Genomic DNA, 27,070 nt, shown 5'->3' with positions numbered 1-27,070 from the left:
CCCAGCCAGCTTGCGTCACTGCCTCAGAGTGCAGAGAGAAGAGCGAGCTGGGCAGAGCGAGACAAATTTGAAGGGGAGGGCAGGCGCGAGTTCAGCAGCCCCCGGGGCTCTCCTCTCCCACCGCCTATCCCTTTCCTCTCTTCTCCTCCAGCTTCTCTCTCTGCCCCTAACTTTCTCCCGAAAACCCTCTATTTAGCCAAAGGAAGGCGGTAAGGGGATCCCCCTCCCCTCCCCCCTCCAAAAAAAAAAAACTTTTCCAGTCGGAAGAGAGCAGGGGAACCAGTGCGCGCCCGGCTCGCCATGGAGCTGCTGTGCTGCGAGGTGGACCCGGTCCGCAGGGCCGTGCCAGACCCCAACCTGCTCTACGACGACCGCATTTTGCAGAACTTGCTCACCATCGAGGAGCGCTACCTTCCACAGTGCTCCTACTTCAAATGCGTGCAGAAGGACATCCAGCCCTACATGCGGAGGATGGTGGCCACCTGGATGCTGGAGGTAGGGACGTAGGCAACGCTCTTTAGGAACCATGTTCCCACCCCGATTCACAGCCCCCACGCAGGGACCCTGAAACTGGACAGGGTAGTCTCTGTACCGCCCTCCCCGCTCTTGGGCGCGAGGTTATCCCGAGCCCTTTGGTGGGACGCGTGGCTTCGTTTCGGTTTTTTGCTGGATGCGAGATTAATTTGGGGGAGGGGGAGAGGAGAGGTGAGGAAAATCCGGGAGAAACAAGGCTGTCCTGGGGCGGGGGTGGGGGAGCATCCCGCGCGCGTGTGCCTGCATGTGGCTTCCTCTTCTTCCCACCCCCATCCCGACCTGCCTTTTGCGAAGCAGTGGCTGCTTTCCGTGCGGTGAAGAAGGCAGTAGGAGCGCGACATGGGGACCCACAGTAAAATGTAGCCCCCCAAAATGCCAAAGCAAATTCTTCCTAGCTTCGGGTCCCCGCGTGTGGTCGCGACTCCGCGTTGGCACTTAAGGGGGGGGGAGGGAGGCGGGAGGAGGAGAGAAACGGGGAATTCAGGAGCCCCGGAAGTCACATTGAAGAAACGTGTGTTTTAGGGGAACCCAAAAGAGCCACTTCTTTACCCTTGCTCCAAATCTTTGCCGAGCAAACTGTGTGCCCACGTATGCACAGCTCTGGACCTGCCGTGGTTTCGCCATGTTGCTTTGCAAAGTCCGATTGGAAAGTCTGGAGACGTCGCCCGCTCCCCCTCGCACCCTCGTATCCCGGCCACCCCATTTCTAACCTTGCCCTCTCCTCCGACCCCCACCTCACGAAGGTTACTTACAGTTTGGCTTTCCTGCTTCCTCGGTGCGGAGAGTTGGGTGGGGTAGGAAGGGGGGGAGGAGGTGTGTGTGGGGGAGGATATCGGGGCACCCCTAAATGAGAGGTCAGATCCCCCCGTGCCTCATTCCGGATGCTTCCCGGCCCCCGTCTTTTCCCCAGCTGGTCACCACGCTCCCTAGTTTCTGCCCTTGTGGGCCGCAGCCGGACACTCCCGCCGCGGCTCTTACCCCTTCAAGTTTTCCCCCGGGATCCAGAGCTCCGGGGGTCGAGATACAGACCTTTCCGGCACCCGAAACCTCCGTTTTGGGAAGTCTAGCTCCTCCTTGGGGTTTTCACGCCGAAAGGGCTTTTCTAGGATATTTTCTCGATTTTTAATTATTTTTTGAAACCGTCCCCCCTGCTCCGACTCCAGCTGCCGAGGCTGCGGCGCTCTTCCTCTTCTCCCTCCCCCTCTCTTCCCCACCTCTCCCCACCCACCCCCCCAATAGCGGCGCCTGGGCCGAAGGGACCCCCGCCGGCAATTTTTCCAATTGTCGGGAATGATAGAGCAGGGTCTGGGGGACCGAATGGGACCAAGCACGAGACCCCTGGAGCTTCCAGAATATTTTTATTGATTTTTTGAAAAGATGACGAAATCCAAAAAAGAGTGAGTTAGTGAGCAACGAAGTGAGTGGCTAAAGGGAGCGTCGTGCAGCCACCGCGCGATTCTCTGACTCCCGCTTTGGATCTTTAATTCACCCCGTTTTTTAGGCTTCCGAGGAGTACTCGAACTTGGATGAGCTGTTTAGGTTTACCCCAGTTTCTTCATTTTTATTCTTGTCACGCAGTCTGCCCCCTCCCCCTCCCCACAAAAATTAAATATTTTTTTGTTTTTGCCATGGTTTTTTTTTATTCTTCTTTTTTCTGTACTATTTCTTTCCCCTCCCAACCCGTTCCCACTCCTATTGTAGGTCTGTGAGGAACAGAAGTGTGAAGAAGAGGTCTTCCCTTTGGCCATGAATTACCTGGACCGGTTCTTGGCTGGGGTCCCGACCCCTAAGTCCCACCTGCAACTCTTGGGTGCTGTCTGCATGTTCCTGGCCTCTAAACTCAAAGAGACCATCCCTCTGACAGCCGAGAAACTGTGCATTTATACCGACAACTCCATCAAGCCTCAGGAACTGCTGGTAATGACTGCTCCCTTCCTCCCTCCCTTGCTGCTCTTCACCCTGTTTACTCCTGGCCTAAGGTGCTTTCTGCCTACTCCTTCCAAAACAAATTCTCAGGATCCCAAATTTCCCCACCACTAGAAGGTTCACACTTTTTTCACATGTCTGTTTTTTGTGTTCCTACTGTGTTGCTGGGCACTGTTCTAAGCACAGAGGCTACGTGGACAAATGAGACCAACATGGAGATTTGTGTTGGTGAGATTCGTTTGTAATTGTGTGTGTGTGTGTGGAGGAAGGATGGAGTACAAGGATAATACTTCAATTAAATTCACATTTTCAGTCACTGAATTCTGAGAATGTAGTCTGACATCTCACAAGATAAGGAATGTGCTTACATAATAGGAATGTGTTGGTTTGTCTAAAAACCTGGAGCTTAAAGCTAGTGTCGTATATCTGTCTAGTCTCAGATAGTACGTGCGCATAGTAGCTGTACAGTAAATATCAGCTCATTAGCTTTTGAGCAAAATCAAATGTTAGCCTTTCACTAGAGGAGTCCGAGGCCTGTGCCTGTACCTCTGATGGGGTTGTGACCTCTGTACAGTCCTGGTGGTCCCATCTTGCCTCTAGCTTTCTGCCAGGGAACTTTTTTTTTTTTTTTGCCCCACCAGTCTGAACCTTTTTTCCCTTAAGCTCCACATGTGTGATTTCTATATCATAGCAACACTGGAATGGTGGAGCAGCTCTGAGGCTACCCCTTCAGTGGTCTACATAACTTTCTCTATATTGCTTAGAAAAGGGGTTCTCTCCCCGCCCCCCGCCCCCCCTTACTGGCATGGCCTGCACAAAGTCCACAGAGCTAAGACTGGTTTCTTGAACTGAGCCCTTTGTGAGGGGCCTTCCTTTCTGGAGCTGTGCTGCCATCTAGCGGTAGACATGCGCAAGGTTGGGGGAGGAATTGCCGAGAATGTGGAGAGGGGCATGAATGACTTCACCTTTGAACTGCTGCCAGATTTCAGCTGCTTCTGGTTTGGTCCGAGAGGCCCAGAAAGGTACTTTCTTCTGGGAGATCTGCTTCCTTTAATAATGGTGCAAGACGAGTGGCTTGTACTCACATTGCCCTGTGAGAAAAAACCGCTGGGATTTCAAACTGTCTTTGAAGACGCTGATTGTTTAGTCGTCTACCAGGGATACTCCAACTCTCTATAAAAAACCAAGGCAGACTTCAGCACTTATGAAAAAGAAATTGTTAGGATTTGGGTCCAGTTTGTCTTTCTCATGGTAGTGCAGGAAAATCAATCTTCCATCCGGTCCATTTGTTTCAACATGATGGTGGACGGAGTTGGTATTCTTTGGGATACCCCAATTTTTCCAGGATGAGCCAAGTTAATTTATATTGCTGCAAACAAACCTGCCTTCATCGTGTTCCTCATGTTTTTAGCCCCGAAGTTGGGATGTGGAGTCCTCTTATTTACAAATGAAAAGGCTGAGGCCCAGGGAAGAAAATGGCATTGCCCTGGTCACACCACCAGGCAGTGCAGCAGAAAGAGGATCAGGACTCTGACACTGGCTGAGCATATGGCTCTCGCCATTAGCCAGTGGAAGGGATTCAGGGTTCTTAGGGTCAGCGGGGAGACACTGGTGAGCTGGTCTCTCCTCTCATTCTTAAAAACTATTGATTGATAAGCATATTTTTCCTCTGCCCATATTTTTATGGTTTTTTTTTTCTGACTTTTTCCCATTTTAGTACAATTTTCCAAAAGTATCTCAATAGGGGAGAGAAATAGGGTTTTTCATTAGGTGGGCTGCTAGTCAGAGGCTCACAAGAGACAGGTATGTATTGTCCTGAACTTGGCTTTGTGACCTTGAACAGCCACCTTCACCTTGCTAGAATCACTTCCATCTGCAAAATGGGGAAGGAGAGTAATAATAATCCCAGAGTCCCTGGGGGGTGCAAATGTACTCAGGTGCTAACCAAAAGGTTAGAGGTACACCCACCCAGAGGCACCTCAGAAGAAAGGCCTGGCGATCTATTTCTGAAAAATCAGTCATTGAAAACTGTGGAGCACAATTCTACGCCAACACACGTGAGGTCACAATGAGTCAGAGTCAGCTCGATGACGACTGGTTTAATGACAATCCCGGTCATTTGGTCATGGTTACAGAGGCCTGAGAAACGTTTAGGTGAAAGGGTGCTTTGTGGCCAAGCGTCAGTTCCCCATGGTTTCTGCATGATGTGTCAAGGGGAAAGTTCTAACAGCGAAGAGAAAAATGGCACTTCTGGGCACCAAATGTGAGCAAGCTGATAGGTTGCCAAGGAGTTGGGCCAGAGAACCTTGCTTTGAGCTTTAACCATGTTTATCATTTTTCCACGAGTTTGGGCTGGGTATTAAAAAAACTATTAATCCAGCGATAGAGACACATAGAAGAAATCACTACCAAAGGGCCACAGTGACCTTGGCAGCATCTTATTCTAGGTTAAACATTCTGGGTGGGGAGGAAGCAGCATTGCATGGGAAGTCAGGGTTGGGTGGGAGTAAGGGGAGCTGGGGAGAAAAGGAAAGAGGAGAAAGGAGAATCTTGGCAACAGTTACCTGGGCTCTCGTTATCTTCAATGGAGTCTGCCATTTGAAGCATAAGAAGAGCCTTCAACAGCTTCAAAGCTTTAGGGGCACGCTGACAGATGAGGCGTGCCTTCCCATCTCCAAGTGACTTAATGAGGGTCATTAAAAGAGGTCTGGATCCCAATCCCCAGCCCCAGACACCAAGTTAGCCTATGGATTTTATACTCTTCCTACCTTCCTCACCAGGAGTGGGAGCTGGTGGTGTTGGGCAAGTTGAAGTGGAACCTGGCAGCCGTCACCCCTCACGACTTCATCGAGCACATCCTTCGTAAGCTGCCCCAGCCGAGGGAGAAGCTGCCGCTGATCCGCAAGCATGCACAGACCTTCATTGCTCTGTGTGCCACTGGTAGGAATAGGCTGGAGCCCGAGAGGGAGGCGAGGGCAGCTGAGGAGCTCTGTGAGTCATGACATTCGGGGGGAGGCACACTGTGTTACTCAGCTTCATGTGTTTGTGTGTTTCTGGAAGGGTGGTCTACAGCCTAAGGTTTCATTCCTGAGTGGTGGTTTTTTCTTTATCTGGGCTGGTACATTCTCTTTCGCTACTAAACTCATAAATGGTTTATGAGGACAGGTGTGGTAAGGGAAAAAAAATATTAGTGCCTGTTAAAATATTCTTTATGATGTCTAAAGTGCTCTTTGAAGATTATATGTACTGCTCGATGGTTGTGTTTAAATCTTTAATCTTTTGAGGAAAAGGATGGCTTGGAGATAAGCCCAAGGGGAAATTTAGGAGGGGGTGGGGGCAAATATAGGTTAAAGGAACAATGTCAAGATAAGGACTCTGCTGCTCCCAGTAAGGGAGACTAAAGGAATTCTTTTTACTATAGGGCATTTATTGCCTTCTAGCTGTTCCCTCTACCGGATGGCTGGCTTTCAGCAAGGGTTCCCTTTCGGAGCCCTGAGTTCTGACCCCCTCGCTTTATATGGCAGTGTTTCGATTGGGGGTGCAGCCTTTAAAATAGCAGTAGCCAATGTCTTTTTCATGTTTTAAAAGCTATTTCAGTCACCATTTTAATCCTACAACTGATACATAGTTTCTGTTGACCCCTTTGTTTCCCATTTTCGTAATAAACTGAAAGCAGTGGTTTAATGTTGCCTCATTAAATTGAACCATGGCCAGTTTTACTATTTTTTTTCTTGGTAATGACCGTAGTAAAAACCCTGAAGCCTTCCTCATCCAGGCGAGAAAAGGTGTCAAAAATTCATATTGTCACGCTCAGAAACGTTTGATAAAGAACTGGCCATTTGGGTGGATTTTTAAGGGTAGTGTGAGCTTAAACGTGTCAAGAGTAGTTGAATTGTCAATAGGTGGGGCTCAGGGGCTACCTTTTTTCAGTATCTTGCTGCGTGTTTTTGATGCGTTTGTAGAGATGATTATAAAATGTGCAGTGGTGCAAACAGTTACGTACTCCATTGCTAGCCTAAAGACTGGAGTTTGGAACCCACCTAGAGGTACCTTGGAAGACTGGCCTGGTGACCTGCTTCTGAAAGGTCACAGCCTTGAAAGCCCTATGGAACACTGTTCTACTCTGCACACACAGGGTCACCGTGAGTCGGAATCGACTTGAGGACAACTAAAAACAACAGTCTATAAATGCTCTGTGTTCACATTCAAAAGGTTAGGTGTTGCTCCTTATCACTGGGTGACCTTGGACAGGCTGCTCCACCTCTCTGAACCTCATCTTCTTTTTCTGCAAAACGAGCCTGCTGATAGGTGATGCGACAGCCTTTTCAGGTGATTGAGAAAATTAAGATGAGAGCGAGATGTCACTCATGGAAATGCTTTGTGAACCGGCAGGGTGTAGAACAGACATGCCATGGCACTAATTATAAAATGCCACCATCCCCGAATTCTGATTTTATTTCTTCAGCCAAGATACTATGACCTCACTTTTCAGTCTGCCTGAATCTACTCCCAGCAGGGCCCCTGTGCTCTGCACACACTGGCCTGAGCCGATGATTCCAAGCCTCTCACATTTGATTTCAGGGGACAGTGTCCCCCTGGGTGACTTTCTTTAGTCCTGCCGTTCTGGACCAGGACTGGGGCTAACGGAGTGTGTATGTGCCCAGGGCCCCTTTGTGGGAGAGTTAGCTGCCTTTCCTGCACCCTTGGGGACCATTCTTCAGGGCCCCATGGACCTTTGCAGTCTTCAGACTGTGACCATTCTTCTGTTTCCTTCCCTTCTTCTGCTGTCTGGCCTGGGTCCTAGAGGTCAGTCCCTCGTTGACTTGTCATTTTGTCTCCCAAGCCCGGCTGTCCCTTCCTTCTCTGTTGTCAGAGTCACAGTGGGGGAGGGGTTCACCAGGCCTTTTGCTCTGGCCCTGGGACGGCTGACCCCCGACCCTAAGCTCCTGCATTGCCCAGCTGTTGATAGCCTGGCTTCTGCTTTGACCTTGTCTCTTGACTGACAGGTCTCTCGGGGTCTGACCACCCATTCCTTCTCTCTCCTCTCTGGTTGGAGTGGGAGTGGTGGGTGGAATTACCCAAGCACGGGCAGATCCCCAGGTTCTGTAAGGGCTTGTTCCATAAACTTGGGGATCCCATCCCCCACCCCTGGCCTTCTTGCCCAGATCCTTGGGGTGGCTGCCAACTTCGGGGCCAGAGTAGGGAGCCTGGGATTCAGGGACTGAGGACAGAGGTCTGAGGGAGGCAGAGGAAGTCATGAAGATGCATTACTGCCTTTTAGAGGACCTAGATACAGAAAAGAACAACTCCAGCTAAATGCACCAAGTACTGAGACTCAGGTGGGGACTGACCAGAGCAAAGGGAGGTTCTCAGAGGAGTTTCATGGGTCTGGAGTGCCTGTCTTGGGAGAGCTGTCTTTCCTTGGTCCGCATTTGGGTTTGAGTGACTGAGTCACACAGAATCCCCCCTGCATGGTGGTTATAGCATTAACCTACAGGATGAAACCCGAGGGCTGCCTTACTTGGAGGGAAACCTTTCAGGAAGATGAAATTCCATGTTCTGGGGGCCAGGGTGTGAAGAATTGGTGCGTGTCTAGGACCGTGTCTACAAGGGCAGATGGTAGGAGATGCTGAGCTCCATGCAGCCCCTGACATCTTGCCCCCTCGCCTTGCCCCCAGTCCTCGAAGTGCTGCCCCAGAACTGATGAGGCACCTGCAGCTGGGGTCTTGGAGGCCCATGGGGGTTGAGGGGAGATGGTAGCCAGCCCCCCGGGCTGTGTGGCTGGTTTATGGGAAAAGTTGGTTGTGAAAGAGCTGGCAGTGGTTCTGCAGAGTTTGTGGAGAGCGTATGTGTGTGTGAAAGGGGAAGAGAGCGCGGAAGAGCACGGAGGGGCTGCAGAAAGGGTAGCGGAGCATCTGTCTTTTAGTGAGCTCAGGGGTAAGATGGTGGCAGGGCAGAGAAGTGCACTCCTTCCCTTCCCAGCTTGACCTGAAATGGCCTCTGAAGGAGAGACTGCCTCGAACTGCCTGATATCCCTCCCCCAGCTGGTCCTGACCAGAGGAGACAGTTGGGAGGAGACCTTCAAAACTTCCAGCTCCTTTCTTAAAGTTTTTGATGCCGGGGAGCAGGGCTGAGCCTTTGTCCTGCTAGTTGTGGTTCTGATGTTAGAGCTCTCCAGGTCTGCAAACGAGGGGAGAGAAGACCATTCAAGATGACTCAGGATTGCACTCTGGCATTGGGAGATTCTTGACACATGATATCATGCGCCACAGATGATTCCAGTTAGTCTAGAAGAGCCAATGGCATTGATTTAGAACTTGATGGGGATGAGGGTTGTGCTTAACCTCCCTACCCATAGTACCCCACATCCCCCTCTTTTTGTACAGGAGCCCAGCCTTAAGATATCACCCTTAGGTGTTTGTGCCGTGCGCATGAATAGCCCCCTCCCAGGCTTCTCCACCTCAAGGCCTGAGCTCCAGTGATAATAGTAGTCCATTGTGCTTTCCCATCTTCTGGGTTTACCACGTGTTTCACCTAAAGGTGTTTCATTAGTTTCCATCCCCAAGTTATAGCAAGGCAGTGGCGGTCCAGGGAGGGTAGGTGGCTTGGCCCTTGATCCAGAGTGGGAAGAGCTGCCTCTACAGCTGAGCAGTCATGAGGCTGAGAGGAAGTGGCCTATTGAACTGGGAGTCTCAGTTCTTGTGTTAGCACCCCGAGGGGACAGGCAGTGTGAGGCTGGCTATCTCACTTCCCATCTGGCTGTAAGATGAATGAGCAGCAGGCTGCCTGCCATTCTGCAGCCATCCCCTCCCCTCCTCCTCCCACTCATGCCTTCCTTTGGAGTTAGAGCCGAATTAGCTGGTCATGGCAGTCCTGCCCTAGGAGGACAGGGTGTGCTGAACCTATTCTGGAGGTGGCAGATGAGGTGTGTGTTGACGTCATTTGTGGGCCAATGAGAACCCTGGGTTCTGGCCTTTAAACTTCCACCTGACTGCAGGTTGGAGTTGGGGGGGGGGTGGGGGAGTGGCGATGGGAGGAATGCCTGACTATGGCTTCCCTGTTTCTCCTCAGCTTTGGAACATGTATCTCTCTCCCCCTAGTGGTGAACAAGAGCAAAGCAGTCACGCTTTTGCTTCAGGTCCTCGGCAGCCATAGCCCAAATAATCAGGGCTAAGCTTGCTGGGCAGGGCCGTGTAATCCGTGGTTTTAAACCTCTTTAACTCAGAACTCTGTCTTCAGTGAAACTGTACCAAGAGGCTCCAGATACTAAGCTGATGAATGTGGAGTGCTTCTGGTTGTCGTTGCCCGTGTTAGAGAGGAGCTCTGGTGGCCTCCTTGGAGGTTAAGCCACGTGTGCGAGGTCACACAGCTTCTTGGTGTCATGGTTGGGATGATGGCCCATGAGCATAAGTCCCAAGCCAGGGCTTTTACTTCTGGGCTTTTTTTCCACTTCTGATTTGAAATCAGAATGCTACCCAGCATTCCTTAGCAATATACAGTAGGTGGCCTTGAGGAGCTGTTTAACCTTTAGAAAATTACAAAGATTACTGAATCAGGAGCCTACAACTCAGTTTTAACCCCAGACCCAAGACTCATAATAAGTGACATTAGACAATCACATAATCGCACAGAATTTCATGGATTTATCTGTAAAAGGAGGTGTTGGAAGCAGATGAAAGTTAAGTTTTTTTTTAGTAATACTTCACCATCCCCACCATTGAAAGGAACAAGCAAGCGAACAACACCAGAGCTGGAATACCCCTAAGGCGTGCCCTTGCCTCCACTGCACCTGGCGGGGGCGGGGGAGGGATGCCCCAGGTCTCTCGTATGCGGGCATTGTTCTGGGCTCTGGGTGAACCACGTCTGAAGGAAGGGGAGATTCACTGAGACTATCATTGCGGGTGTCTGTCTTCCATCGTGTGCTCGTGAGCCATCTCCAGTTGCCTGTGAGGCCTCGGTTTCTCCCACTCTTGACAAAACAGCACGAGGCTTCGGGGACTCGATCAGGTCATTTCTGGAACACACACACGTACACAACTAGATAGTGATAGATGCTGCAGAAAGCACAGAGCCCTCATTCTTCCCAACCTCAGCATGCTCAGCCTGCTCTGGGCATCTGCCTGCAATCCAGGGAACCTGGGCACCTTGCTCCTCATTCTCCAGACTCTGAAGAGAATCTTCATAGTCATATAGCCTATCACCATCCCACAGGGAGTTCCGGTAGTAATGAGTGGTGATGATGATGGGGGGCTGACCTTTATTGCTTACCATGAGCAAGGCACTGTGCTTTTAAATGGATTATTGTAGTTAATCCTCGGAACAACTCTATGAGAGTATAACTATTATCCTTATTTGCAGATGAGAAAACTGAGACTCAGAGAGGTCAGGTAACTTCCCCACCTTCACACAGCTGGTAGGTGATGGACCAGAGATTCAATCCCTGTTTGACTCCAGAGCCAGCATTCTAAACCATGAGCTGTAGTGCCCCAGAGTGCCTCTCTCTATTCCCGCAGGAGGTGAGCTGGAGCCCTAGGCACTGGGGCAACCTCTTTCTTCCATGGCCGGGTGCATTGTTCAGGTGCCCAGATGCAGCAGCCTGGAGGAAGAACTTCCCTATATCTGATGGGGATTGGGGACAGGACTGGGAGCCACCCAGACTCCACGCACTACACCTTCCAACTCTCGGAGATGTTGTCTCAGTCATCCAAATCCTTCCCATCCCCTTGGGCACTTCGCTTAAGAAGTGTCTGCAGTTGCTTCTATTCCACTTGAATGCCCCCGTTCTTTGAGAAGTGTCTTTAGAAGTCACCCATGTACTTCTTAGCCGTTTATCACATACCATGCTATGCCGTATTTTTATCTAACAACTTGTTGTCCCAGCCGAAGACGACGCCTGTCTTCTTGGAGTGCGAACAATGTTAGACTTTTTTTTTTGTATCATCCATGATGCCTGAAACAGGGAGGAACAGGTTGTAGTGACTTGGTCAGGAGGATCACTGAGCACTTAATTGCCTCACACTTTGCGGAAGGAGGCCGGGTTTTAGGAAGTCACCGACAGCTCACCTTTCCAGGTGGGCAGCTGAGGGTGGAAAGGAGAGACCCTCCCACCTGCGTGTGACTTCTGCAGTAAGCTATAGCTCGCTGGTGTTTTTGACCAAGAAATTTAGAGATTTCTACCTGATTTTGTTTGATAAACTAAAATGATATTAAAAAAATTTTTTATAAACTTGTATTTCCCCACTTAATGAGAAGGTTTTCATTTTCTGTGTATACTTCTAGTTCATTAATAGGTATACATATGTTTTTATATGACGTTATGAAAACGCGTATTGGTGTGTATGTAGACACAAACACACATATATGTGAATTTTTTTTGGTGGGGAGGAAGATCGTAGTGTTGGTCATGGAGCCCTGGTGGCGCAGTGGTTCAGAGCTTGGCTGCCAACCAAAAGGTCAGCAGTTCGAATCGACCAGCAGCTAGCTCCTTGGAATCCCTATGGGGGCAGTTCTACTCTGACCTGTAGGGTTGCTCTAAGTCAGAATGGACTCCAGCAACAGGCGGGATTTGGGTTTGGTTTTTAATCTTGGCCATAGCATGCACGCATGCAGGTTCGTTTTCTGCCCCCATGGCCCCAAGTGGACATAGTGAACGTTTCTCCATCCTGTTACATAGCTGGAGTTTAAGGTTTTCAGTAATGGATTGAGTGGGATTTTCCTCAGGGTGGGGGGCGGTGGACTGGAGGTGGTACAAGGACACGACCCTTCAGATGTTTCATTTGTGTGTTTTTTCTCTGTTCTTTTCTCCCAACTCAGCAGAGTCGGGGGGCGGAGGGAGGAGGGGCTGGTCCCTGAGCTGAGTGTGGTTCTAATACCACATGGAACTAGTGCTGCTCTGGAAAGGGATAAGTGGACGCTTGTGACTTTGCTGGCTGGCAGAAGCCACGTTCCTCTCTGCTGTCTCTCTCATTCTTTTCCTTGGGGGTCATTCTCATCCCAGATCCTCAAGTCAGGACAAATGAGAGCTGAAAGGCACCTGGGAGATTACCCCATCTAGTGTCTTCAAACCTTTTGACCTGAACCATGAAAGAAGAGATACATTTTATATCACGACTCAGGATACACATGGATGCGCATGAAATGATACAAAAACCTCAAAACAATGTTTACTGTTACTGTGTACAATACCTTTTGATATTTTCTATCCTGTTGTATGCAGTAAAGTAAATAAGACGCTGGTCACGACCTACAAACGAATTCAGTAACCTACTAAGGGTTGCAAAGAGAAGTTTGAGAAACACTGATCTCGCCCAACCCCTCATTAGATGAATGAGAATGCAGAGGCTCGAGGGAGGAAGTGGGTTGCCGAACTCCCACAGCCTGGGCCTGGCTTTATTGCTCATGTTGCCTCAGTAGTTGACTAACCCAGAGGAAAGCTGAGCAGGTGCTCAGGGAGCTAGAGGATGGCCCTGGTTTTCTGCTGTAATGGGCGGCAGGGGAGAGGGGCATAGCCAGCCTGTCCTCCAGCAGCTCTTCTTACCTTGCCGTGGGTAGGCTCTGCCAGTCTGTGCCAGTCTGAACGGCTGAGGCAGCCATGTTCATGCACATAGTGCCATCTAGTCCCCAAGGAAAGGACTCCCCTTAGCATTTTCTTATAAAACAAAGAAAACGAAGGAGAAGGAATAGTTCCTCTATGCAACCTCTGCCCCTGGCCCTCAAACCCCCCACCCCGGGACAACCTACATGTACACCTGGCTGCCGGAAATTAAATAATACGCTGAAAATAGGAGTTGGTGATGCAGGCTGTGGACTACAAGGGTAGGCATGTGTGAGGTTTGCTTCCTGGTTCTGAGGCCTGTGGCAGAGGGAAGGGAGGACCAGGGATATTCTCCTGCCCCTTCCCTGCCAGATGCTTCCACCCGGGGCCTCTGTGGGCCCCAGGCCATGAGCTGGCTGCCTCCCTTGCATTATGAATGTCGCAGGGGGGAGCTAACGAGGTTATTGGGCAGAGAAACACTCTCGTGTGGCCCCATGTGGAAGCAGACCTACAGCAGAGCAGGAGGCAGGGAGGCCGGCTTTGTCATACTGTCCACTGGAAGAGAAGGCACAGGAGGGGCCAGTGGACAGCAGGCTTTGAGGGGAGCACCATAATGTAAGTCCCCCAAGAGGTGGAAATGGCGACTGTGCTAAGGAAAGATATCTGAAAAAGCACTGAAAAGAGAGCCAAGGAGAGAGACAGACGTGTTCTGCCTAAATGGGATTCAGCCGAGATGGAGGGCAGTCCCTGATGCCCTAAGGATCCAGCTAGGAGAATGGGGTCGCCCTTAAAAGTGCTCCTATAGAATATGTGTTTATGATAGAGCATTGATTAGGAAGAAGGGGAAACGCTAGGTTGACCTGGTTTTGTAGGTTCACCCTAAGATTTTTGGTGTAATTCCAGGTGGCCCATGTCTTCCTTCTATACCACACAGACACACACACCTGTACACACACACCTCTTCCATTGCCATGTACAGTAATTCACTGGAGTAAGGTGAAACTAAGGTGCTGTGGTGGTGCAGTGGTTAAGCACTCAGTTGCTAACCGAAAGGTTGTAGGTTTGAACTCACCAAGTGACTCCACGGAAGAAAGACCTGGCAATCTGCTTCTGTAAAGATTTCAGCCCAAAAAACCCCATGAAGCCATTCTGCTCTGTCACATGGGGTTGCTATGAGTTGGAAATCAACTCAATGGCACCCAACAACAATGTGAGAGAGCAGACCATGAACAACCTGCCCCATGCCGGGTCTGTTACTAGGATGAATGGCAACTATAATCTTTTCAGCATATCAACATATGTCAGGGGTAAGGACAGCTGAAGCTCTCAAAGCCTCAGGTTCCTCACCCAAAGCACGAGAGTAATAATTGTGTGCACTTTATACGATTAATATATGAATTAAATGGGATACGATGTGTGTCAGGTATGGTACTGTTGGTAATTCCTGTTAACAACAGTAACAGGAGTAAGGTGGACATCTCTCTCCCACTGATGGATGGAGAAATAGCTGGATGGTGGTCAGCAGCCAGCCTGCCTGGGCGACAGCTCAGAGGAGGCGAGGTGTTTGAGCCCCGATACCGGGTGCATAGCAGCATCTTCTGGTTTTGCTCTTGGAGAAGTGGAAGTAGGAAGAGGGCTTTGAGTCCCCCAAATTTATTCTCATTTTCTGCTTCTCTAGCAAACCACTCTTTTTTGCCACGAAGAAAATGGGACCCTCAGGCTCATGAGCTGTAAAGTCCCAGCCAAGGCAAGCATTGGTTAGGGTGTAGTGTGTCACCTTTGATGCTTGATTCAAGTCCTGTCCTCCTGCCCTCATGTTCTTAGAGTCTTCAGCATTGGTCCAGAAACTGGACACGGTGTGAACTTTAGCCGCTTGTATTGCTGCTCTCTCACTTCATTCCCTTTATTATAAAATAGTCTTTTTGGTTGTTGTTTTGGATGAATCAGCTGCCTGCCCAGGGAATTCGACAAGCTCTCTTCTGGATTATCATTCTTTATAAGCTCTTGCCTGATCCCCCAAGTGCCAGTAATTTTGCTTCCTTACAGCCTCTAGAGCCCTTGGATTATGCCTCTAGGATGGCACAGAGGGTGTCTTATCTGTGTGCTGGTCTCAACATCCTCTGCTCTAGCCCACCCCCAGGGAGACCATGTCTCACTCTGCCTCCTGCCTCGCCAGAGCTGAGAAATGTAACTTGTACCTGGTCACCCCTCGTGTGATTGTGGAACTTCAGTTTGTGGGGGGAGCTTGAGTTCTCTGTGAATTTACCATGAGCCCTTAGGTAAGCTCTCACCTTCCCTGCTTAGACCAGTGCCTGTGCCATAGTCTCCTCGTTTTAAATCTGGAGTAGCCATCAAAGAAACAAACCTGTTGTCTTCAGGGAATGCTGACTCATGGTGACCCCAAGTGTTACAGTAGAACTGCTCCATGGGGTTTTCTTTGCTCTCATCTTTTATGGAAGCAGATCACTGCGTGGGTTCATACCACCAACCTTTAGGTTAGTAGTCAGACACAGACTGTGCCACTCAGGGATAGCCACAATGATGACAAATAAGTAGTGTGGCTTTTTGTGAATGAAGGATTCGAGAAGGATGTGCCTACAGGGTAAGCTCATGTAGCTGACCCACTGCCACGTTACTTCTGTGAGTATTTACAGATTGGGGAACTCCGGGAACCAAAATCTTCCCCTGCCCTGACCCTTCCCTCTTTTTTGCAGACTTTAAGTTTGCCATGTATCCACCATCGATGATTGCAACTGGAAGTGTGGGAGCAGCCATCTGTGGGCTCCAGCAGGATGAGGACGTGAGCTCGCTCACTGGTGATGCCCTGACGGATCTGCTGGCCAAGATCACAAACACGGACGTGGTAGGTGGCCAAGACCAGACCTTTCTTTCCTCAGCTCAAAGAAAGACAAAGAGGCGCATTTTTGGTTTTTCTTTTCTAAGACGAACGCCCACGGTAGTCCTAAAAGGAGCAGGTGAGACGTCGTTTTAAGTTTTTGAAAGCCTGCACGCCATCAAATACAGAAAAGAACAGAGCAGGCAGATACAAGGGGAGAGGGAAGGGTGTTTACTAATTGTCCTGTGTGGCGAGGGCTTCCCAGTGGGCCTGAATTGCTGCTCCACTTCCATTTATGTCCACGCTGTCAGGCTGCCTCTCCTCCAGCGTGGAGCAGGAAACAGTGCTGCGTGTTTGCTCACACAGGTTAAGGCTGCAAAGGCCCCCAAGGAGAAGGGACAATTAGAACCAGGAGCTTGCTGCAGGAGAGGAAGCAAAGGCGCAAGAGATGCCCCCACCATTAGCGGGGTGTCTGGCCTTGAGCAAACCTCTCAGCCCCTCCTGTCTCTCACTTCCTTTTTGTTCAATGTAGTAATGGATTAAAAGCACTTTAAAAAGAATAAAGTGCTGTACAAATTCAAGGAACTATTATTAGCAGCAGGTTTTTCCATCCTCTGTGCCCTGTGGACAGCCCAGTGGCACTTTACCTTCTTCTGGCTGCCAGAATCTGAAGCTCCTTAGAAGAAAGGTTTTGACACAGATCAGGGTCATGTGAGGCCCTGAATTTAGCTGGTAGGAAATTACAGTCCTAGAAGTTGCAGAGCCTGCATGGTGCTGAGAGATCAGAGAGGGAGTCCCTGTGTTTCACACAGCAGGCCCAGAGAACTAACTAAAGTGGCCAGCCTGGGGCCTTGGGGTGAGGGGTGGAGGCAGCAGTAGCAGAATGAGGACTAGAACCTCGATGCCCCAACTCCTGGCCAGTGAACTTTACACCCCACCCATGCTGCAGCTACTGGGATCTTTTTGTTTCAAAAAGGCCTTTGGTTTGAAGGCAGCTCGAGAGAGGGGTGTTGGCTTTGAGGCCCTCATGAGTCACCATGGCGAAGCTCAAGAATGCAGGGGAACTTCTCGATGACACCCTCTGGACATTCCAAGGGGATTTAGAATGCCCTAATGTGGGAATATATTGAGTTAAGGGATAATGTGGTTTCCACTCCCCTTGGATATTGCTGAGCAGAAGGTGAAAACCTCAGAGGGCCTAAGGCTGCAGCCTGCTTGCGTTCTCGCTACCTCCTATGTATTTCACCTTGGAATTTTTTACCGGCACAAGGAAAGCCTGCTCCAGGGAAGTGTTTAGGACCTGATGGAACAAATCCAGGGTCCTCCTCTGACACACTGCTGTCTTAAAAGTTTTTTAAATGACGAAGTTTCCAAAAGATATGTTTTTTAAGAATGAGCTCCAAGGTGCAGATTTAAAAGACTCCTTCAACCTGTCATCTGAAGCACAATAAAATAAATAAAAATAAAAAGACCTCTTCAGTGCTGCATGAAGAATGCTTTTCTGATCCTCCTAGGAAAAATCATGGGCAAAACTTCACATAGAAACTTAACATAGAAGCATATTTTTTTCTGAATATCTCCTATTAAGGCAGCCTTACCAACAGACTTCCAACCTGCTAAAGACAATCCTTTCCTGTACCCCAGAGACAAAAATGTCAGTGACAGGAGTTTGACCCTGGCTTTGTAACTTCTTTCAGATATTTATAAACCTACTCTGATTGGCTGGTCTATCTCCCCATGGGTTTCCAGCCTTCTCCCAGATCTTTTTTCCACGCCCCTTACTGATTTCTAATGGACAGAGATCATTCCTGGTGGGGACCACAGAGGCTCTAGGGATGTACCTTACTTTTCAGGATGGCAAACAAGTCTGCCGGCTCTTCCTAGAGAAGCTCCCTGTCCTTTTCAGATAGTATGGAACCAGCCCATTCAAGACAGCTGTGAGACTGGGCTAAATGGCTACAAAGCCAGTTTAGAGGTCTCATGCTATACACCCCAGTTACAGAGTTGTATCTGGTTTCTCTAATGGGCCTGGGCTGTGTTTCTTAAGTCGCTGGGTGGTGCAGACGGTTAACATGCTAACCAAAAGGTTGATGGTTCAAGTCCACCCAGAGGTGCTTCGGAAGAATGGTCTGGTGATCTACTTCCAAAAAATTAGCCACTGAAAACCTTATGGAACGCAGTTCTACTCTGACACTTACAGGCTCGCCATGAGTTGGAATTGACTGCACGGCACCTGGTGTTTCTCAGCTGGAGCACACACGCCTCATTATCGCCAGTGGGTCTGGGCCACGCAAGGCTCCTGATATAAAATAATTTAAACACTTTAACATTAAAAACCAAACCCAAGGATACTCAGTAGAATGCAAAATTCATGCCACTTTTTCAGGTAAAATTTGAGACCTCCGTAAGTTCCAAGCTTACCTCTGGCATCCTCAGATCTCCCTGGGGGTACTTGTTCCCTCATTTCTAGGACTTTTTAATTTTTTTTAGTGGAAAGGTTTGAGAAGCATTGGCTAGGCTGTTAATGTATATCCAATTTCCCAAATGTTAAATCTCAGCCCATCCATCAGCTCCTGAGGAGACGAAGGAATGAAGAAAATTCAAAGGACAAGAACTCAGAATGCATTAGCATTTAGAGGCAGTCAAGTTGTACTTCTGAGCTATTGGCCTGTGTTAGCAGGTAGGTAGGTGAGCCAGGACAGACAGGAATGCATGGAAAACAGAAGGTGAAGTTCCTGCCTTCAGTTAACGATTATGTGGAAAACTGGGAGCAAACATGTGCAAAACCGTAGCAAATTGTTGAAGATCATAAATGCATGACTGTTAAATAATGTACTGTGAACTATAAATGCTATAGGGTATCCAGTCAGAGGAAGATGCACCTGAGGCCTCATGCAGAATGGCAGGCCTTCGAGCAGAGTATACTTGGCAATAGAAAATATTCTCCGGGCCACACTGTGAAACACCCAGTGGTTCATGTTGAGCTCTCCCACCAAGAAGTCAAATACCCACAACCACATTTTGCCCTCTAGCTATAGTGCGCTGACAAATAAGGATTAGAAAGAGCTCAACACTCCATTTACCCTGGAGTCCCTGAAGCTCTGCTCTGGTCCCTCTGAGCACCGTGACTTTGCTATCTCTCCAACTTTACAGTGTTCCCTGTCGCCGTAGGTGACAGGTCATGGATTGTCAGGGATCACACTGCTGAAGGAAGGTCCCTTGCATTTCTCTGGGACTGCCACAACCGTTTCTCTGGCTCATTGGCCAGCAGCAGATAGCTTTGATAGGAGGGAGCCATTCGGCTCTGAGAAGTTAGTCTTTGTTGCTCCTTCTGGTTGCCAAAATAAACCGGAATGCTTCATTCCAAAGAGAAAGCTGAGTGAGAAGCCTGACAGTTTTACAGGGAATAAAAGTCTCAGAGGGTGGTATATTTTAAGTACTTTTTCCTTCCAGTCATAAGTGTTGCTAAAAACAGACACTAGCCAGCTCTGGCTTTTAGGGGGGACTTCTACCAGGGCTTCCGTTGCCAAGGGTAAGTTTGAGGGGAGGGATCGGCTGCCCTGGTTCCCTGGTGAACCTGTCCCAGCACCCCCAGGCAGAGTTGAGGTTCCTTTTCCGTCCCTCAGCACTTTGTCCATGCCCTGTGCCAGCATTTATCTCACTGTTGCCTTGTCTATAGAACCTCTTGAACAAGACCCAATTGGCAGAGTCATGGGGGAGTGAGGCTGAGGAGAGGGAGGGAGGGAAGGAGGAAGGAAGGAAGGAAGGAAGGAAGGACAGAGGGCGAGCAGATGAGTCTCAAGTATGTTTCTATTTCTTTGGTTTCCCCATGCCTTTTAGAAGACTTTGTGTTTTTAGCATTGATTACAGTAAAACCTGAGAAAGCCAGGACCTGTGTAAGGCGGAAACCTGTCAGGGAAGGAAAACTTAAAATATCTTCCACTAAAATAAACAGCAGAGAAGTGATAAGACTATACTGTGTCAAAGGTGGAAAGCTTGGGAGACCCGGAAAAAAAGAAGGTAGGCCTTCCGAGTTCCGGCTCTCACAGGTTTCACTGGCCATGTCAGGGACCTTTTAGGTTGAAACCCTGAGTTTAACCTTACCAACTCACATGTGACGGGCTTCCATTAAAAAGTAGAATCGAGGCTCACAGGCCATAAAGACTGGTGAATTTATTGGAAGATACTGAATAGAACAGATACATAGACTGTAGTCATCTGGTCATTTTATCCATCCTTCTCCACCTGGGTTAAATAAAAAATCTGTCTCATTCTTAAATATCCCCGGAGAAGATTGCATGGTGCCCCTTCCTTTAGTCATCCTGGCATTTTATAATTCTGGTTGTCAGTCAGCTGTTAAAGACTAATTAGCAGCGCAGAAGTCTCAATTTTGACTGCATGCTGTTTATAGGGTCCCCAGCATCGCCCTATCGCCCCCCCTTAGCTAGAAGCACCAATACCCTCACCCATTCACACACAGCCTGCTCTGAAGGCACCTATCCTACTGAGACTGTCTTTTGTGGACTTACAGGGCCTATGGTCGAGAACCTTTGAAGAGTTGGAAGGAAAGCTGGGGGTGGGGAGGTGGTAGGAATAGGATTGGGGGCTGATGCCTCCCTCTCCTGCCTCATTTTTTCTGTGGGCCTCATTTTGTATGCAAGGAAATAAGCCAAAGAGCCTGTGAAGAAAGGAAGAATGAGATAGTTTCCTAAGTTGTCTCTGCCTGAGTTGGCTGCGGGTCTGGGGTTCATTCAGCCCTTTGTTCTCCCGTTGAGTGCAGTGCGTGTGTGGTGACAATGGAGTGATGCACTTACACTGAGCGCTAATGGTAGGAGTTCCGTCAGCCCATTCATGGAGGCAGAGGAGGGTGCAGGGCTCGGAGCCCGAGCCAGCAAGCAGAGGAAGTCAGAAGCCCGTGTAACGAGCTAGAGATCACAAACACTGCTGTCAGGACTCCGAGGCCGGGGGGAGCGGGGGCGGCAGGCAAGGGGGGGCCAGGGGAGGGGACCTATCATCCTAGAAGTTGGAGGTTTGCCCGACCTCCAGCGCTGTGGAGTGCCACCTGTCTGGGCTGACAGACGAGCATTATGGCTTTCCTTTTAATCAGCTTAATTTGGGGCATCTTAACACAATGGCTGGTGCTTTTGGAGGTTGCCGGAAAGCAGAGGTCCCCGGGCTGGTGCACTTTACATGCATGTAGCATCTTTTCATTGAAGGCACTGTCGTTTTTTCTGTCCGCTTGGGCTGGCTGCCTTCCTTAGAGCTTCTCTGCCCTATATGTCTTTACTTAGAGCCCGGAAGAAGCAGAGTTGTATGGGGAAATGAGTTCTGAAATTGGAGGCTTGCTCTTTTTAAGGCCAAGCTCAGCTTTGAACTGGGTGTAACTGGTGGACAAGCCACCTCAATTCTCGGGGTTCAGTGCCCTCGCCATCAATGAGAGCATTTGGGTATTTGATCTGACCCTCAGTTTCTGTTAATTCGGTGGTTATTTGTGTTGTCTTTTAATCCTGGTCCGTATGAAGTATTGTGACTCCACTCTTAGCAGCTTTGCCTCCTTTTTCGCTTTGAGCTTTGTAACTCCCTTCCCTATATAGTTCCTTCTCCCAGCTTGACAGCCTAGCAGAAGTAGCCTGGGTAGATTGGAGGCAGGGCTTCTCCTTCCTTCAGGTCATTCCTGCCCTCCTATCCCGTGTGCTCTCTTTCCCTGCTGCTGGGGCAAGGATGGGGCTGTGGGGGGTTGGTTTCTCTAGTTGCAGGTAATGGTGCTGCCATACATTCTCCTTTTCCTTCACTTTCCATCGGCTCACAGAACATTCCCAGGCCCTTTAGGAGTTGTAGAAGGACTCCTGTAAACCAAACAAGGACGTTAGTATGTGGGGAGTGTGCTCTGTCTCAAGGAAAGGGGGATGCTGGACTGCCTCTTCATAATTGAGTAGAATGTTCTACATTGCTATATAAGATAGGCTCTTGCCTTCAGGAAGTTTTCATCTAGCCAGAATGAGAGATTTGCACAATTGAAATTAGAGGTGGTAATAGTTAAGTTCTGAAGCTTCTCTAATTAAAAAATGGAACCTGAAGCGTGGGGGGGCAGTGCTAGGCAGAGACCCCGGAGAGTTTTCCAGGAATGGGGAACACCATTGAGACCCAGGGGTTTAGTTTCCGCTCTGTCACAGGATCAATCTAGAAGAGAATGAGAATGGGGTTCAGGGTCTGTCATGCCTGAGGTATCTGTTTAAGTCATCATTTTCTTTTCAAGTAAGAAGAGTCAAAGATTAAGAGCTGGCTATAGTAATGATTTAGACTGAAATTAAAATGGGTCCGAAGAAGGAGGAAAGTATGTGTTTTGTATGAAAGCTATGACATCCTTACTTTGTTCAGAAAAGCCTGTGCTTGTGTTCTTGGCTGGAGCTTACGTAAATGTGACTGTTGACGTGCGTGTTATCATGACGTCCCTTGGCTCTGAACGTCCAGTAGAAGTGACTGCCAAATGTCCCCGCTCTTCTTGCAAGATTTTCTCAGAATGTTCCTTTAAGGACTCAGGCTGCTGGAAGGCAGGGTTGAATACCAGGAAAAGTGGAATATCGATGACCCAAAAGGGAAGAAGACTCTTCACATGGCCTGAAATCAACTTCTTTTTTGTTCTGGAGGCCAGTTTCTCCATTTTGAGGACCACCTTTCTCAGGGATGCTGGTGTGGTCACACTGTTGGGGCAGAGGGTGTGGTGACCCAGGTTACCTCTCCGTGGAGTCAAAATAGAGCCTCCAAAGAAGGAAAGCCACACAGGAATGGCTGGAAGACCTTTGGATAGGTTTCTTGTTGGGGAGTGAGGTCATAGACAAAAACTTCACCTCTGAAAGTACTCACCAAGTCGCTACATCATGTGAAGCCTTCTTTAAAGATACCTCATTGTAGACACCTAACAGGCATTTCTTTTTTAATTTAATGTTTCAGAGCGATCTTCTGTCCATATAACCCACCCCACCTTTCCCCACCCGCCCACACACATGTACAGGCAAGGTCCCTGGATCAGCTGAGAATTCTGCCTTCTCCTTTAAATAACAAAACTTTTCATGCCTCATGCTTTGGGTAGGGTTTGTCTTCCATGCAGGCAGGTATACAGTTACTACCTCTGTGGTATGGAGGGGTTCTGATTTCAGTCCCTCCGCTTCCCGGGGGGTGGGAATGAAAACATACCCTTCAATCATTCCTGAAATACCTCTCCAGTGGAAGGGTATCGCTCATTAACTTTTTCAGTTCAACCAATTATTCTCTGCCAGGAAAGAAAAGAGACAAAGAAGAAAATAGTATGAAATTATCTGGCCAAGCATTCCACCAGTGAGTTTTTGCAGGGGGTGAGGGCGTAAGCATGAGAAGGAAAGGAGAGGGAGCATGCTGCTGTTCGGATCCTCGCCTCCTGCTCGCTTCTCAGGCTGTGGTTATCTCCACACAGCATGGTGAGCCTAGCTTACTGATAGGTGTTACTCCTGCAACGTGGACCCTAAGCACAAACTAATGCCTCCATATGGTATCAGATAGAGGCAGAGATGTCTGTTCCAGCTTTGGAATGCAAACTGACAGTGTCACATGGACCCACTGACCATCTGATGTAAGACCTTCCTAAGGGACATTCAGGAGAAGCTTAGACTGCCATCAATTTTGTCTGATGTATTGACCCCCGTATTAGCTTTGGAAACCCTGGTGACATGGTGGTTGAGAGCTACAGCTGCTAACCTAGAGGTCTGCAGTTTGAGTCAGCCAGGCACTCCTTGGAAACTCTGTAGGTCAGCTCTACGCTGTCCTGTAGGGTCGCTGTGAATTGGAATTGACTTGATGACAACGAGTTGTATTAGCTTGGCCTCTATGTAAGATTAATTTAGATGAGAAAGCTTGAAGGTTTTCAGGTATCCTGTACTGAAGTGCAAGTGCCCTTAGAGACATGAAGCTCTTGTCCTTTACCACCACCTAGCACACTCAACAAGCTTGTCAGCACTGCCTGGAGGAGGGACATGGGGAAGAGCAGTACAGGGACGCAGGTGAGAACCATCAGATTTCTGATCACTGGCTGGGAACGTCAGAGTAGAGGAGGTAACCAGGAGATGCCACAGAAGAGCTTGAGAGATGCTAGTAAGTTCTTGGTTGCAGTCCATGACTCTTACCTCAGTTTTGTCAGGGTTGGCGGGGAGACCTCTGCTGCCGGGTCTTGTCTGTCTTGTTCAACGCTACATCTCCACTGTCTGGCTAACAGTACGCCTTTAACAAATCTAGAATAAATGCTATCCTGTCCCTCACTTTACCAGTACCAGGTGCCATGACTCATGGCGACCCCGTGTGTGTCAGACTAGAACTGTGCTCCATAGGGTTTTCAGTGGCTGATTTTTTGGAAGCAGAGCACCACGTCTTCTAAAGCACCTCTGGGTGGACTCAAACCATCAGCCTTTTGGTTAGCAGAAAGCACGTTAACTATCTGTACCATCCAAAAAAAAACAAACCAAACCCACTATCGTTGAGTCGATTCTGACTGATAGCAACCCCACAGGGTTTCCAAAGCTGTAAATCTCTACAAAAGCAGACTGCCACATCTTTCTCCTGCAGAGCTGCTGGTGGTTTCAAACTGCTGACCTTTGAGTTAGCAGTCAGTCACTTTAACCATTGCACCATCCAGGGACTCCAAATTGAGATTCCAGCCAAAACCAAACCTGTTGCTCTCGAGTAAATTCTGACTCATAGCAACGCTATAGGACAGAGTAGAACTGCCCATAGAGTTTCCAAGAAGTGCCTGGTAGATTGGAACTGCCAACCTTTTGGTTAGCAGCCATAGCTCTTCACCACTGCTCCACCAGTTTCCAAATTGAGATTAAAAACCAAACCAAGCCCACTGCCATCGAGTCGATTCTGACTCATAGCGACCCTATAGGACAGAGTAGACCTGCCCAATAGAGTTTCCAAGGAGCGCCGTGCGGATTCCAACTGCTGACCTCTTGGTTAGCAGCCATAGCACTTAACCACTACGCCACCAGGGTTTCCAAAACTGAGATTAATAACTTAGCTGCTGCCCTCCAAGGAAAGTGAGAGGGCACCAAATAGAACCTTTACTCTTTTAATTATCGTTAGATTCCAGGTGATGTTTCGTTTCTATCCTTAGCCTTGGGCCTGCTGCAATTCTTCACCCCCCCCACCCCTCCCCCATAAAAAGCTATAGTTGGAAATGCAGAATGGGTAACAGAAAAGGAAAATTTGGAGGTTTGGAAACTTTGCTCCTGGGTAGTTAATTCTGATTTTATTTTACATCTTTGGAAAATAAAGATAATGCTTTTGTGCTTAAAAACCTGGACTCACAAGCAACCCTATAGGACAGGGTAGAATTGCCCCATAGTGTTTCCAAGGAGTGGCTGGTGGACTCGAACTGCTGACCTTTTGTTTAGCAGCCATAGCTCTTAGCCGGTGCGCCACCAGGGCTCCCTTTTGTGCTTAGTAATCTCTGGGCAGTGAGGGAAAATTGTGATGAAACAAACAGAAAGGAGGCACATATTAAGCTGGCAAGAACTGAGAAGATTCAGTTTAATGCATCTTTCATATGCATATGCTATTTAAGAAAGTGCAGAGATGCAGCCTTGCAGGGGGGTGAGGCTGGAAAATATCTTCTAAGAGCAGTTTCTTTAGTTCTTTGAGTATGACCCATAGTCCCTTCCTGGTGATGCAGTTGACTTGATATTGTATTCCACGTCACCCAGCTAACACTCCTCTACCTGGGGCAAACACACTCTGAATTTTCCCCACCAAATATAGACTTAATACCAGAGCAATGCTGCAAATCCTTGTTTATTCCCAAACTGGACATCTCAAATGATCAGAATTTTGTAAACGTTCTGTATTGTGTTTTTATGAGAGGTACCGCAAGACCAAACTCATTGCTCTCAAGTTGATTCCGACTCATGGTGAGCCCACATGTTAGAGTTGAACTGCTCCATAGGCTTCTCTTGGCTGTGATCTTCAGGGAAGTAATCCCCAGGCCTTTCTTCTGTGACACTACTGGGTGGATTCAAACCGCAAAACTGCTGGATAGTAGCTAAATGCAAACCATTTGCACCATCCAAGGGAACCTTATGAGAATTAAGAACTACAACAACAACAAAAAAAAATCTATTGCCATCAAGTCAGTTCCAACTCATGGCAACCGTATGTGTTACAGAATAAAACTCCTCCGTAGGGTTTCTTGGCTGTAATCTTTATGAAAGCAGATCCTCAGACCATTCTTCCACGGTGCGGCTGGATGGGTTTGAACTGCCAGCCTTTAGATTAGTTGTCGCTGTCAAGTCAATTCCAAACTTGTAGCGACCCTATATGACAGAGTAAAACTGCGCCATAGAGTTTCCTAGACTGTCATATTTACCAGAGAAGATCACCTGGTATTTTCTGCCACAGAACCACTGTTGTGTTACAACGGCCGATCTTTTTGTTAGCAGCAAGCGCTTAAACATTATGCCACCAGGGCTCCTTTTTAGGTTAGTAGTCAGGTATATACCATTTGTGCCACTGTGGCAAGTAAGCAACCTGGGTTTTTTTTTTTTTTTTAACACACTGATTATATGAGGGTCAGTGCATTTCAGCTCTCCTTAAGTAGACCATTGTCTAGGCCAGTGGTTCTCAGACTCAAATGTGCTACAGATCACCTGGGGTCCTGTTAAAATGCAGATGTGATTAGATTGGTCCAGAATGGGCTGAAATGCTGAATTTCTAACAAGCTCGCAGGTGATACTGATGCTTCAGGTGGATGGACCCTGTCTGGAGACTTGAGGCCCTCCAGACCCTCCGGGAATGCATCTCCTTTATTCCACAGTTGTTCTACCTGGAAGACTGGCATGAGATTGTGTGAGGCTTGAGTTATGTGTATTTTCTACATAAGGAGGCTCTGTGCCGTGTTCATCTTGCTGACCGCTCTGGTTTGGGCTGTTTCTCCCTCCAGGATTGTCTCAAAGCCTGCCAGGAGCAGATCGAGGCCGTGCTGCTCAACAGCCTGCAGCAGTTCCGTCAGGACCAGCGTGATGGTGGCAAGTCGGAGGATGAACTGGACCAAGCCAGCACCCCTACAGATGTGCGGGATATTGACCTGTGAGGATGATAGCCGGCCCAAGGGGAGAGGCGCGTTCATAATCTGCTCTCTCCTTCCCTCTGGTTATATTTTGTTCTTCGTGTTTTAGGATGAAACTTAAAAAAAAAAAAAATTTCCGCCCCCACCGAGA

At 48.7% G+C, this 27,070-nt stretch overlaps 1 protein-coding gene across 1 annotated transcript; it reads left to right on the top strand.

Moving 5' to 3' along the window:
• CCND2 (cyclin D2) lies at positions 1-27,070 on the top strand. Its single transcript, XM_003410627.4, has 5 exons — positions 1-495; positions 2,236-2,451; positions 5,241-5,400; positions 15,709-15,857; positions 26,794-27,070. Exons 1-5 carry the CDS (start codon positions 301-303, stop codon positions 26,941-26,943), a joined length of 870 nt encoding a protein of 289 aa, XP_003410675.1. The 5' UTR covers positions 1-300; the 3' UTR covers positions 26,944-27,070.

This window comes from Loxodonta africana, chromosome 4 (genome assembly GCF_030014295.1).
Source record: "Loxodonta africana isolate mLoxAfr1 chromosome 4, mLoxAfr1.hap2, whole genome shotgun sequence".
NCBI lineage: Eukaryota > Metazoa > Chordata > Mammalia > Proboscidea > Elephantidae > Loxodonta > Loxodonta africana.
The sequence above is the reverse complement of the archived record's forward strand: the minus strand, read 5'-3'. Positions and strand labels throughout refer to the sequence as shown.